This window comes from Urocitellus parryii, chromosome 1 (assembly GCF_045843805.1).
Source record: "Urocitellus parryii isolate mUroPar1 chromosome 1, mUroPar1.hap1, whole genome shotgun sequence".
In the NCBI taxonomy this organism is placed as follows: domain Eukaryota; kingdom Metazoa; phylum Chordata; class Mammalia; order Rodentia; family Sciuridae; genus Urocitellus; species Urocitellus parryii.
The window spans coordinates 32,050,672-32,066,335 of record NC_135531.1 but is presented as its reverse complement, the minus strand read 5'-3'; the positions used below and the strand labels follow the sequence as shown (position 1 = coordinate 32,066,335).

The 15,664-nt window shown below is 34.0% G+C and overlaps 1 protein-coding gene across 2 annotated transcripts in view; it reads right to left on the bottom strand.

The window, feature by feature from the left end:
• The window catches only part of Cdh12 (cadherin 12), a 280,591-nt gene that overhangs the window by 34,301 nt on the left and 230,626 nt on the right, over positions 1–15,664 (bottom strand). For both annotated transcript variants that reach the window (XM_026393630.2, XM_026393631.2), the window contains one exon: positions 14,041–14,294. In XM_026393630.2, coding sequence (XP_026249415.1) covers positions 14,041–14,294 — 254 coding nt within the window. The remainder of the gene's footprint in view (positions 1–14,040; positions 14,295–15,664) is intronic.

Here is a 15,664-nt window from a genome sequence, read left to right as displayed (position 1 = left end):
AAGTCTAATAAAACATGGTAATAATTATGAAATATGTCTATTAAGGCTTAATAAAAGCAAGTAATTGGAGATGATCCTCAGAGCTCTGGGTTCTCAAGGACTCTGTTTCAGCCTGGGCAAATTCTCTGAGCCAGTGCTCTAGGCATTGGGTGAAGACAGCAGCCTGTGGACTTCCTGTTCTGCCTCTCATTGTTCAGGGTGTTTGGGCCCCACATTATTAGTCTCACTGGGGTAGAACCTCCAGCTGTGTGTGGTACTGAGTGGAGGAGAGATGCTACTGGTCTCTTAGTCACACTCACTAGGAATTTAGCTTCTGAAACCTGGAGGTGGAGGGGATGAGAAATATTGGCAGCCTGACCCTCCTAGCAAACCATAATCTCTTGATTGGCTACTGAAGAGAGGGAAGACATGTCTCTTCAACCACACCTACCCAGGGCGGGCATTTCTACCAAGGTAGCTAGGACAAAGTAAGGGGGGAGGTAGTGGGTTTGGGTCCACTGCCAAAGTCTGTTGCTTCTCACAAATTTTTGTTGACTTACTTGAGTAAATAGTTCTTCTTGTGCTGTTAGCCTTTAGAAAAGTTTTGAGAGACAGTAAATGATTGTTTTTTATTTTGATCATATTTTTTTAAAATTTATTTGTTTATTTGTTTTACCAAGGAATGCCTCTGCAGAGTTCCACATTGGCCATTCATTAAGTGGAATCTCCATCAATTCTTACAATTATGTTCTTCCTTTATATTGCACTTAACCTGCATTTTATTTTTAAAATATTTCTTTATTTGAGTCTCTATCCATCTTGGCAATGTGAACATCTTTCTTGCATGCAATGTAATATTCAATTAATAAGTAGATTCCAAATAAGATAACATAGCTTGTATATATTTCCTGTAGGTGATTTAATCTCCTTTCTTTCCCACTGCCTTTTAAATTATGTAAAAGTAGAGAATAGTTTTGTTCATCTTTCTGTTACCAAATGCCTGGGATAGTACTCACCACGAACAACTTGGAACTTATATTTTGCACTTAATTTGATGCACAGAAACAATTCTTCCAGTTTATATGACAGCTAAATATTTCCACTAGAAGGCAATAAGACATTTTAAAATGTCTTATTCAGGAAAACCAATTTATTTTTCTGATTTTCAGAAGAATTTATTAGCTTTAATACTCAAATTCCTAAATCCCAGAAAAAACTTCACATTCCCAGACAAAATAAAAATTTACCATTTTGCTTATACTTAATACTTGGAGACATGTCATAATTTACAAATTTGATTCAAACAGAAATACAACTTCGTGTAGTTAATTACATACATTTTAAGTTTTTTGACAACATATTAAATATTCAATGATTTGTATAATGTATGCATAAAATAATATGTCAGGCTGGGGGCTTAACTCAATAATATAGTACTTCCTTAGAATGCACAAGGCCTTAAATTCAATCTACAAAACAAATAAAACTTCTAAATAAATAATAATGTGTCTATAGCATCCTGTATCTTGCTACCATAGTAAGCAAATTTTATTTACTTTGCTCAGTCTGACACTGACATATAAGTTCACTGCATAAATTAACTATTACTGAAATGCAATGAAATAGTTTGAAGAACACTTATTTTCTGGACAGAATGAGTGATGTAAAATATAACTCATTCTTTTTACAGTTAGATGTGGAATCTTTCTTTCTAATGCACAATATTCTTCATTTCTACAAAATTTGGAAAATAATATGTTCCTGACTGTGTAACTGTATTGTTAAAAAGATAAAATGTGTTGCTTAGACCCAGAATCACACGTGTCATCTTGCACTGTGTGTTTGTGTGTGTGTGTGTTTTCCCTTTCCTCTGTCTGTCCATATTATTTTATTTAATTTCCAGATAAAATATCCTTCCATACCCACAAACTTATGCTTAGTTCTAGCATCAAGTTATGCTCTACATTATCTTCAACTTTAAAATACCTGAACTACAAAGCTCCACACAACTCTCTCAAATACAAACCATGAGCACAGATTCTCAGGCTCTATATTATAAATGTTTCTGTGTTTGGCTCTCATTCACCATTTTATGTCATCCAGTTTTTAGATTGTCCCCTTGTGAGATTTGGTACCCCTTTTCTCTGGATGCTCTCCTATGAGGAAGCCCCCTGACTGCTGGAATATGGCTGAAACTTATACAGACTAGTATTTTTCTGATGCCCTGCCTTCACATGACTGACTGAATCCTGTGCCCAATGAAAGAATAAGTGTTGAACAAGAGCTATCATTTTTTATTGTGATATTTTACCCAATATAACAATTGGGAGACCAGTAGCAGAAAAAAAAAAAAAAACTGCCATGATATAACTGACAATGAAACCACAACTATAATTTTTGAACATTTCCAAAAAGACAGGGCATAGTTTCTAAATATAGAAGGGCTTTTCAGGTGATACACCTTCCTAGAGACAACCATCACACACTTTGAGTTTCCAAGAGTCTTCATAAAATCTAAGGATAGATTGATATTTACTTGCAACTAATCCCAGCAGTGTAACCTGAACTTATAATTTGTTTAAACACACCCTTTTCAATGAACAAGAGACATAACTATAAAGTATGTTTGTACCATCTTCTACTTACTCAGTAATAGATGAGATTTAAATGAAAAACTAGATACTTATGATATATGAAACAATTCATACAATTATTCAATGACTATTGCAAAGAAAACTGGCTTAACAATTGAATAGAAATAAAAAAAACTAAAACAGTAACCTGGCCTGTGTAGGCTACCTGATAGAGTACAGTTTTATTATTTCTCTGTAAATGAGTTTTTAGAAATGCCTCAAAAACTTTTATTCTCTTCATTAGGTAAGCCTTCCCCTTAAAATTGTTTCTTTTAATTTACCTAAATAACTTCCTCTGAGTTAATGGAAATGCTAACTTTGACCCTGTCCTAATTCTCAAAACATTTTGTAAAAAAGTATTTGATGGTATAGAACTATACTAAAACTATTACATCTTATTCTTAAGTAATAAAATGTAAAAATAATGATTCAGGTCAATGTAGGAAATAGTCTTTTGTTTAGGTAATAATTATATATCAAAATCTCTTCATTCTTATCTCTTCTAAGTTGCTAATATTTTGTTGTTGTTGTTGTTGTTGCTTTTGTCTTTGGGCAGCTAATGAAATGAAAGTCAATTGAATCTATTTGCAGAAACATTTTACTGAAAATAAAATATACATCAACACTCATAGTGTAATTGCTTCCTTAACAATAACAATTAAGCTTTAAACTTTTTTCTTACAGATCGCAGTGTTTATATGAACCTTTTTAAACTTATGTTTGCCTATTTTGCCTATTTCCTTAGAAATAGGCAAACATAAGTTTAAAAAGGTTCATATAAACACTGAAATTTTATTTCTTTCATTTATTTATTTCTTTATCTTATATTTCTCCTTATTTTTAATTTTTTCTTAGTAAATTTAAAGTTGTATCTCAGTTTGGATAGTTGATTGTTTGTTTTAGATGTTTAATGACAAAGTAAACACATTATAAAGTTAGAATGGTTAAGTAGTTAGCACTCTTGCTGGGAAGTGGGACACAGTGAAAGGGGAGGCTAAGGAAGGAGGATTGCAAGTTTCAGGCCAGCCCAGGAAATTCATTGAAACCTGTATCAAAATAAAATAAAAAGAACTAGGGACATAGATTAGTTATAAAAACACCCTGGGTTCAAGAGAGTATTAGAGAGTAACACACACACACACAAACACACAGAGAGATGTTTCACTTCTTTGTTTAAATTTCTCATTTGGATATAAGTAAGATGCTTAAAATAGGTGTCTAAAGAGGTATAAATATAAAATAAGTGTTATTAAAATTATATTTTTTTAGAGAGAGAGAGAGAGAATTTTAATATTTATTTTTTACTTTTCGGCAGACACAACATCTTTGTTGGTATGTGGTGCTGAGGATCAAACCCGGGCCGCACGCTTGCCAGGCGAGAGCGCTATCGCTTGAGCCACATACCCAGCCCCTAAAATTATATTTGTTATCTAATCATTTTCCTTTAATTTTCTCATACTTTCCTTTTTTTTTTTTTTTTTGGTATTGAGGATTGAACCGATGCTTTACCATTGAACCATATGAACTATATTTTCATTCCTTTTAAGTTAAGACAGGTTCTCACTAAGTTGTCCAAAATGGCTTCAAAATTGCCATCCTCCTGCCTCTGCCTCCTGAGTACCTGGGATTACAGTTGTGCACCAAGGTGACAGGCCTGCTTTTTGTTGTTGTTGTTGTTATTGTTGTTTGTTGTTTGTTGTTTTCTTAAACAGTCACACATTGTATTCTAACTATGAATCTTTTTATACATCTGCATGTCCGTGTTCAGACTCCCCTGTACTCTGCCATTCTCTTGTTCTATGTGGACCATGTATTTTGTCTTTAGATATTCTCAGAGAAAGATTTTTTTTTCTTTAAAAAAAACATCATCTGTTCCCAGAGCTTTATATGTGATCTTTTGTTCAATTTGTTGAGACCTTGAAGCAGCTTGCTGTAATGGTGGAAAATGTGGTTTACACCAATACTGAGCTTGGGTTCTGAACTTGATATCTTGAATGTAAAACACAGATTCTCAGTTTTGTTATGTATTGAAACACACAGATAGCAGGGTTTTATAATACAAATAATGCATGTGCTTAATAAATGTAGGCATCTCATCCTTAGAAATATTTCTGACTCTTGATCTTCTGCATCCTTCATTGGGCCGTGGTTCTCAATTCAGTCCAGCTATTTTCTGAATTCCCTGCAGCACGAAATGCACATTTTGCCTTTGCTCTTGTTGTTCCCATGAAGGGCCCTCAAGTCCTTATGAGTGACATCCATCACTTCTTTCCTACAAAATCCTCCAGTGTTATTTCTTTTGTCTAACCTACATTTTTGAATTGATGTTAATGGTGTTTTCTCTAAAATGAAAATAGCAAAACAAGAGTTTTGTATGTTGTTTTGTTGAGTACATAAGATGTTCCTTTCATTAGAGTTCATCAGTGAGTTCCCTGTTCAGTCATAGGGCCTTGTACTTAGATGGGTGCACTGTATTATTTTATAAGAACATCTAACTGCTCTTATTAACAATATCCAGGCCAGAGGGTAGACATGGAATTTCTTAATTTATATCAATGAGTGTTAAACATACTTATCCTGAAGTACTTTCTAGATAGCTTCATCATAACTACTTCATATTACTGCCTTGAAGTAGTATATGTTTGCTCAGGTCATCATTAATTTTATTTACTGTCTCTAGGAGCCATGGCAAAATGGTCTGAACATATTTGCTATTTTATCTAAAGCTATTTACCATTTGTGTCTTAAAAGCTTATATTATGTTTTAAAGAATCTTATATTTCTTCTAAGTAAGCTTGGTTTCCTAAAACTAGACATGTGTACTCTTTAGTTAATTTACACTAAAATTATTCACATTCTAATAACTCATTGAATGGTTTATGAAAGCTTATTTAATGGACTAATTTCTTTAATTTTCTAATGACTATTGACTATTACAGTATTTTTTCAAGGAAATATATGATGATTATTTACTATGAATTTAAAATAACTAATTATTATAGGTAAAACACATACATACACAATTTCAAGTTAGTGTGACAAAAGAACTATTCTCCAAAAGCAACCGAAGAAATTATAGAGAAAATGAATTGAGCCAAGTGTTGTGGCACACACCTGTAATCCCAGCGGCTCAGGAGGCTGAGGCAAGAGGAGCACAAAGTTAAGGCCAGTCTCAGCAAAGGTGAGGCACTAAGCAACTCCTGTCTCTAAACAACATACAAAATAGGGCAGGGGATAGGTCTCAGTGGTTGAGTGTCTCTGAGTTCAATCCCTGTTACCACCACCCTGCACACACACACACACACACACACACACACACACACACACACACACAAAGATAGAAAAGAAAAGAAAGAGAATGGAAAGGGTTTTTAAAATGTGTGCTCCCTCAGCACTTGGAGATAAAGCAAGTAACCTGAACCACTAGCAGAACAAAGCATAGCAATTCAGGTCCATGATGCATCCCATGTTCACCTGGGTGGTCTGTACTCCTGAGGAGTTACCTAAGGCAAAACAGGTTAGCCTCTGAAATAAATCACCATCCTTTCTATTGTAGTGACACTGTGTAATTGAATTCATTACTAAACTAATGTAAAATTTCTTTATAAATAAAAGCAAATTCATTGTCTATATAGTTCTAAGGCTTATAATAATGAGAACTTGGGGATCTAGCTGTATTTCTCCAAATCTTTTTCCATCCTTCCTGAAGACATGATTTGATCTTCTGGGAACTTGATTTCTCTCTCTGTAAAATAATAGCAGCTATTCTATTGTGTGTGATGTGAGACATGTGCACATCCCAGAACTAGTACAAATTAAATATGATGATATCATTATATGTTGATAGTCACTTGCTACCAATATAAATAAATCCTTATTTGGATAAAAGTTTTGAGGGAACAGAATATTTTTTCCTAGAGAAAACAAATTAAGCAATGCATGCTTGTAAGAGTGTTGTTGTCCTTTAGTATTGTCAACTAGAAATATGTTATATGAGCAAGATTTGGAAGGACCAATAACATGATAAGAGCATGTCTACAACAAGTATACCTAATTGTCTCCCAGGGGCTGGTTCCTGCTGAGTTTACAAGCAATGGTTACCCAAGGAGATTAGGTGAGATTACAGTTATGAAAATCAAATCACTTATAGGTTTTAAAATGTATTTGAACAATTATGAAGACATGATTTAGCACCACTTTTTTATTATTCAAAAAAATCACATTTCCTATCAATAAAATAGTTTCTTATACTCCACTTCTTTTCCTTCATCCCAGACTTCTGCTTTCACAGGTACCAAAATGATATGCATATTTCATTGCCAATTCCAAATTACTGGGAGAACATTTAAGAGGCAGAGCCTAGTGGAAGGAAGTTACCTCCATCATTGGGAGCAAAACTATGACAGGGATAGTGAGAACAGGACTTTTTTCCTTTGGTTTTCTGGTCACCCAGAGGTGGACAGACCTTCTATGCCCCACTTTGACACTGCATAAGATACTGAGATGCCACAAGTCAAAAGCATCTTGGCCAAGAACCTGTGAACTGAAACCATAAGCCCAAATAAGCCATCTTTCATTTAAGTTTATTTTTCTCATGTATTCTGTGACTGTGATGAAGAGCTGACTAACATGGTACTGTTTAACAATAACCCCCAAAATGTGCAAGTCAAAACCTACTTGATTCAATACTTTTATTGAACAAGCTTTAAATGCAATATGCAAAGTTAATATTTTTTGAAGTAAAACATGTATCCTAATATATAATGCAATGTGATTAATAAAATGTAGTATGCATATGCATATGTATATGTGCAAGGGCATTTTTCCAAATCTATCATAAGCAGAGGGGTGTGTGTGTGTGTGTGTGTGTGTGTGTGTGTGTGTTTGTGTTGGCCTTTTTTTCTTAAGGGCTTACATACCTGAGAATTTTGTTATTATACTTATAGAACTTATGCTCTATTGTCATAGCAAAAAGCAGTTTGATCAATCTCTTTTCAGAAAGATTTTTTCTTCCCCCACTCTTTTTTTTCCCTTTGTGTAAAATAATTCTCTGTTCTTAGCTTCTATAAATGCAGTTAATGAAAGCTAAATGCCATCAGCATATTTGCAAGTAGACTTCATACAAAAACCAATTTCAGAAAAATAATTCTCTTGAGGGTCCTAAATCCTAAGGATAGCATTGTTGTGACAAATTCAAATAAGGCAAACTCCCCAGAGATTAACACATTCAGCTGTTACTGCAGTTTCTAAATTCAGTGTCCCCTCTAATGCTTGGTTTGCCTGGAGTTTCTTAGAAGTATTTTAAATAAAGTCCTGTCTGCTTTTTCTCTTTGGTCCACCAATATTTGTACACAATATCTTTATGTTTTTCATTTAACATTTTTGGAGTTGTTTCTGCTCATTTCATTCTGCAGGTTTTCAAGTGATGTAAGAATTCATAATATATCTTTTAGGGGAACTTAGTTTTAACTATTGTAAATAGTTAGCTGTTCCTAACTTAACAAAATGTTTCATGAAGAATAATTTATGGCATAGAAACCAACACACTATCTATTTCTTATTGTAAACTTGAAACATACATCCTTTTCTAGAGTAGAGTTGGTTTTATGACTCTAGTAAGTTTTTCCTGTATTGTATTTTATCAGTTACTAAAACAGAATTATTTCTGTTTTCATGACCACTTTTTATTTTAAAATACTGATGATTCAGGTAGATATCAGAAGGAAAACTAGTACCTATAAAACTTTATAAAATATTTATTAAGATAAAATATTCAATACTTTTTAGAACTGCAGCCTTATCTCTTTACTTTGTATTTGCAAGGTGAATTTTAATTATATATATATATATATATATATATATATATATATATATACTCCTATGTTCTAGGTGATTGTATTAGTGAGCTGTGTATTGCTGTGAGCAAAATAAGTCTCAAGAATAATTTAGAGTAGAAAAAAATTATTTGGGGATCACAGTTTCAAAACTTCAGTCTATGGTTGGCCAACTCCATTGCTCTAAACTTATGATGTAGCAGAAGAAAGTCACACAACCCATGGCAGTCAGAAAAGAGGGGCAGGAAGAGAAAGGGGGGGAGGAAGGACAGAGAGACAAATATATTATATTATTATAATCATATATATGTAATATGATGTTATATATAATAAAATATAAAACAATACAAGAATTCTGCTTCCAGTGACATTCTGTATTGTATTATATATAATATAATATTATATTATATTATATTATATACAATATATATAATATAATACAATATAATTTTTTATGGATCATGACCATATATCTTTATATATAACAAATTCTTATAGTGCATACATTCTTTAAATATATATATATATATATATATATATATTATAATTATATATAATATAATATGTGTTTTATATTATATATAATACAATACAGAAACCAGACTTCCTTTAGCTATGCCCCATCTGCCTACCATCACCACCGAATAATCCATTCAAGTTAGTATCCCATTAAATATATTAATCTACCAATTATCTTCTAGCCCTAATCACTGTTGAAAAGACCTACCTCTGAACCACTACTTCATGGGGTGACATTTCTAGAACAAATTATAACATTAATGTTTGAGGTATGTGGGACTCATCAAGATCAATGCAGAAGAGAGGGGCTTGGTGGATTATGATTATATCTCAGCGACTATTAAGACTGAGACAGAAGAATTGTGAATTTAGGTCAAGCTTGGGCAACATAGTATAACCCTGACTCCAAACATAAATAAATACATAGATATAGATAGATAGATAGAGAGAGAGAGAGAGAGAGAGAGAGAGAGAGATAAAAAGCCAGTGTAGAGCAGTATCTGGCCTTCTGAAGTTTATATGCTGAAGGAAAAGTAACAAATCACATATGCAACTCATAGAATGTGGCAGATTAATCTAGAAATATTTTATACCACCACTTCTTTTAATCATCACTAAATTCCTGCTAAGGAAGATAAAAAAAATAGAATGGACATTTTTTGAACATGTAGTATCTCCCATCCAATTTTATCAACAATTAAAATAAATTTTATCTGTTGCCTTAGCATGCCATATGGGAAGCTTGGCCTCACTTTTGTGTCTCTTCCCACATGTGCTTTGTGAATAAATGTGTATTTTTGCCCATCTGATTAAATTTATGGTGTATTGAAAAAGTAGCTAGTAATAGGTACACTTGTTGCAGTCAGACTTGACTCACTAGAAATCATTTTTATGACCTTTATTGTAACAAGTTCTACCACAAAGGGTAGACAATACTAGGGGCAGAAGAAGAGTGCATTAAAAGGCAAAGGCTGGAGGAACAAAGGAGAAAATATTTACAAATTAAACTAAGACTACTAGGGAACTGTGTGGTAAGTTTGCCAGGCAGAAAATCAAAACCAATCTTTCTTTGAAGCTGGTTTAGTTCTTGGTGATGGTATTACTTCTGGCTTTACTGTACTCAGTGATAATGATAATAATAATAGCAGTAATAAAATATCCAGAGATAAAGATTAACACTACTAAATTTTACCTTGCATAGTAACACTGTGAAAAGACGTTAAACAAAGAAAAACAAAACAAATACATAGTACCCAAATGTGTCAAATAATTATAGATTTGATATTTAGTTTTCAGAACATATTTTCACTATCATTGTTAAGTGAGCAAACATGTTTTTACACCAAATGAAGATGACTCAACAGGATATTTCCACAACTGGCATGATTCAAGTTTGTTGTTTACTCCATGAACATGGACCAGTTTCATGTTTTCAAAACAATTCTGCCTTCTGACAACTCCTCACAGAATCAATTATATTCATCTTCGTCTTGGAAGCAGGCACTATTCATTAGAAGAAAGACTAGGGTGTGACTTTAACATAAAGTGGCATTGTCATGACTCCTATGACATAAACAATGAAACTTGAAAGCCCACTTGTGCAGGATAATTTCTCTGAAATGTATGCTTCTTTTCCTTCTCACACCAGGAACATGAATTTGACAATTTTCCTGGGTTTGAAACTGTCCCTTTACCTAAGGATGTGTTCTATTTATATAATCTTTAAATTTTTCTGTGTGAAAGGGTTTTGAAGCACTGCATTAGAAGGACAACTTTTGTTAATGTTTTTTGTATCATCATGTAATTCAACAATTAAAAAATTGAATGTGATTTCGACACATGCAATTGGACCATTACCCCAATTCTCTTTTATTAAACTGTAGGGAGTTTTAATCAGTGTTTTTTTTAATGTTTTCATTATTTTTTGTTACAATCTTCAGTATTTCTTTAATAGCTTTACACATTTATTAAAAAAAAACTACAATTTTGTTTGCAAGGCATTTTCTACTCATTCTCTTTAGATTAACTGGAACTGAAACATGTTGCAATGTTGACATGCAGAAAAACAGCCTGAGCCCCATGAGTAAACTGGCCAGTACTTGACCTGAAAAGTAAGGTATGTTCATTACTATTATTTTTCTCCCTTTTTGTGAGACAGATGTGCTTCTTTAAGAGTTCTGTCCTGATCACAGATGTGCTATAGAAAATAAAGAATCTGTTGTGATCTGAGTGGCCATGCTCCCCTTGTATATATATTGATGTTTTAACCTGCAATGTAATGGTATTACAGGTCAGCATTTTGTGGAGTATTTAGGTTCAGAGGTGAAACCCTTATGGATGGAATTAGGGACCTTTGCATTTCTATAAATTATGGGTATTCAGAGTCATCCTGCATAAGGCACAGAAAAAAGAAAAGAAGTATAAAGAAAGTTTCTGTCTACTTAGAGAACAGGTATAAAATCTCCAACAAGTGTTGTAGAAGGTAGATGGTAAAACCATTCTGTTGAAGTTCAGAGAGAAATAAAGAACATACTAGGAACTGGAGGAAAGGCGATATTTATTATCAAAGATCAAAGAACTTTGATCTTTGGGGAAGCGTGTTCATATTCTAGCATTTTGTGGAACACCGAACTTTCAAGGTGTGAAACTTACTGTTTAGCTGAGTTTTCTACACAAAGTGTTGGAGAAGAAACTTGGTTCATTCTAATTACTTTTAGCAAAATGTGGAGTGAAATTAACTAAAGATGGAATGGTTAAGCCAGTGGGAATCATAATCGTAAAATGTGGAGATAGCTCATCCATACAGTAAAACAGGAGAAAGTGGGTTGAGAAGAGCACAGTAGGGGTGGCAGACTCCTAATTTGGTAAGGAGATTCCTATGGGTGTGAACAACAGACTCCATCCAACATAACAACAAAAGCCAGGAGTAAAGATGTCATCACAGCAGCAGCAGCACTGCCAAAAAGGACTGAAGAAAGCAGAGAGTGAGAAAAATGAAAGAAGACTCTCAGACTTCCGAAGCCCTACAGTACCTTCAGCTGAGAACATTTGCTTTCCTTCAGTTCAAAAGAAGAAGGACTCCAACACAATTCAACCTTCCTAGGGCTAGGTTCATGGCTGCCTTCCCAGTGATTTCACAGAGCAAGATCAATGCCTATAGAGCCAAAGGGTAAGGATTCCAAATAGAGGGCTGGGAGGCCACCTTCCTACATGGGTAGGGCCAACATAGAGAGCCACAGCATGTGTAGAGTCCTGCTCAGGAGTAGGGGTGATGTTAGCACCCCGGTGAGTGCAAAAGCCTGGAGCTCTGCCCCAGTGGTCCAGGAGGGCAGAGGACTGACCAAGAGAAGGACTATTCTTAAATCTTAGGGCTGAAGGGAGTCTGGCCTGCTACAGTCCACATTCACATAGGACTTGTCCTCACTTTTGCATTGCCTGTTTTTCCCTTTTTGAATGGTGATGTCTGACCTAGGTCCCAGAATTGTATCTTGGGAACACATAACTTGTTTGGTTTCATTGGTTCATCGCTGGAGGGAATTTTTGCCTCAGCATGAAACTTACCTTGAATCCCAACCATATTTGGTTTAGATATTATTTAGGTGGGACTTTGTACTTTAACTCAAATGATTATGTTGGAATAATTTGAGACTTTGGGAGCTCTGGGGATGGAATGAACATATTTTGAAGGTGAGGACAAGAATCTTGGTAGGTCAGAATGGAATGTTAAGGACATAGTGCTTGTGAACATCTCACCCCCTTAAGTCATGATACAGAATCTGAATCTCCAATATGATGGTATTAAGAGATGAGTCTTCAGGTGGTAATTAAGCTGTGTGAGTGGGGCCCACATGCTCTTAAACAGTGGACCACAGATAACTTTCTCTTTCTGCCTCATGACCACTGAAGAAGATGACCACCATCTTCTAAATATTCACCAGATACCAGACTTGCTGGCACCTGGATTTTGAAAGTTACAGCCTCCAGAACTCTGGGAAATAAATGTTTATTGTTTAAGTCACCCAGTCTGTGGTAATCTAAGACTACAGCCTAAACTGAGTGAGCACCCCATGGGATAGATTCAGATCAATACAATAAAAAAAAAAAATACATGCTTTCAAACCACTTCTTCAGATTGTGCTATCTACAGTGATGTGCTTTCTACCACTGAATACATGATGCATTTTTTTGGTATTTACTTACCACATGTCAAAAAATCTTCAGAGATATGTTTGTTCCTCTCTATATCAATAGAGTATTTTTGTTTTAAAAGACCACATAACATTTTCTTAATTTGGTCCACAATAGCTTTCATTGTTGTTCTCTATTGATTCTCAAGAGTTAAAGGCATGTAAGGTCAGTTAGCAAACAACAGAATATGGAAGGAAGTCTCAATCCTATTGCAGGATCAATGTAAGGAAAAGGGGAATTTATCGTCCCTCCACAGTGCTATTGTAAGTTATAGCTTTATGGGAGGGAGGGAAAGAGGAAGGGGGCGGGGGAGAGAGGGATTAGTGAGGAGGTATCCATAGGAAAGAGCTCCTTGCAAAGTCTGGGTTCTGGGCAATTCCTTAATTCATCTTACTCTTGGACTGACTAAACGTGTTTCCATTGTCTCAATCTCACATTCAGAATGAAAAGTCATTATAACAAGAAAAAAAATCACTTTCAAATCACAAATGGCAAAACCATCCATTTTTAAACACTAACTTTGGGGACAGAAATTTTAAAATAATTATAACATGGCTGCTACATTCTAGACACTGTGAAAGTATCTTAAATTAACTAATTTGGAAAATCATTCTTTGAACTTCATTTATTAAATCTTTCATAGATTAAAAATTGAGATTTTTTAGTTTGTGTGACATATCCAATAGCCTGTCAGCGGTAAATGTTGCAAGGAGGACTGATACAGATGTTTTGTCCAAATCCTATGGCATTTCCTCTATTCTTATATATAATTTCTAGCATAATATTCTATATGTGAATCATGATGCACTTTTGGTTAGAAAATTGTTATTTGTTTGTTTTTGTTTTGTTTTCATGACACATAAAAAGAGAATATTTCTTATTCTTACCTAACAGCACTACTGCCCACATCCAGGTCTTGTGCAGTTACAGCGCCAATGATGGTCCCGACAGGGGTGTCTTCATAAACTTCCATGGTGTAAAGTGGCTTGCTAAATATGGGTGGCTCATCTACATCCAGAACACTGATCTTCACTGTAGCAGTGTCTTTGAAAGGGCCAGCAGAGTGAAACCGGTGGTCAAGGTGAAGGTTGGAGGCCTCTACTTTAAAAGTATATGCCTTCTTCGTTTCAAAATCTAAAGGCTGTAGTGAGGAAAATCAAAAGTGAAGTGTTACATTTGTATAGAGTGTGGCATAATCCATGAGCATCATTTCAGAGCAATGCAAGTTGGCATTAATTATACTGGTCTTGAAATGTCTCACTTTTATAATTAGTGTGTAAGTAAAACACAAGGTCAAACTTTTTGGGTAACTTATAAACATAATCTTTTGCACATATTAAATTTACATAATGTACTTATGAGCATACATACTAGATAGGGGTTACACATTTTATAAAAGCAGTTTGAAATCAGTTAATAGTTTAAGGAAAGCACTTCTCACATCTTATCCAATACTGACATCTAGTGGAAACAAGCAGTGATAAAGAAATGAAAAAAAAAATGGAATTGTATAATTGAAAATTTCTAGATTCCATTTGTAAATTTGGCATAACAACATATGTTTTTAAGCTCATTTTTACTATTGTGACATTAGCATAATTTTCTTTTAAATACTTATGAATTAATAGGTATTTTTATTAGAAAACATTTGTATCAAGATTCAAAATCACACATAATGGTAATTATGAAGAGTGTAGATCTTTTGTGTTCCCAGAACTGCATATAAATACTGGGTACTCCCATGCATTGTAAATAAGTATCACCAAGAATTCAGGCTTCCAACATATATGAACAAATTAAAGAAGGCATTGGCACAAACATACAAGTAATTTTCCAGATCTTCAGTGATGCTCAATTTTAATTTGCTACTACTTACATTCACCCTCACTGTAAATGTTAGTTTTATTATGAAAATAACTGAAAATGCTGTATTCCAGAAATATGGTGCTACTATGTTGCTTTGTTAAGTGATAAGCTTAAGGATAATGACTCAGACTTCTAATCTCTAAGGAAAAACTAAGACAACCCAAATTTAACATTAACAGTGAATATGGGGACCCTAAAGTTTCTGTTTGCTAAAGCAGTTCCCTATAGTGTGACCACAATGATTTGCTAATTGCCTTGTCAGCATCTGTTCCTTTATCTAGCACACCAGAGGAAACTAAAATAGGTTTATTTTCACTTTTAAAGACATGAGTATTATTTTATGTATTTCTTCTGAGAAAAAGAGAAAAAAAATCACTTATGTATTCAAAAACTCTCGCAATTCAATGGAATCTGCTATGGTAAAAACAGTTATAAGTCTTGTATATGCATCAAGTAAGTCTCCTCACAATATTTTTAATGCATGAGAACATACATTTATTTTCCCTTTAATTATTCCCTTTATTTTATCAAGTTCATTATATTCTTATTCCTATTTTTATCTTTGTTCTATGTAAATATTTGATTTGACTTTCTGATAACTTAGTTATACCTGTTAACATATAACATTGATTTCCTTCAGTTTTT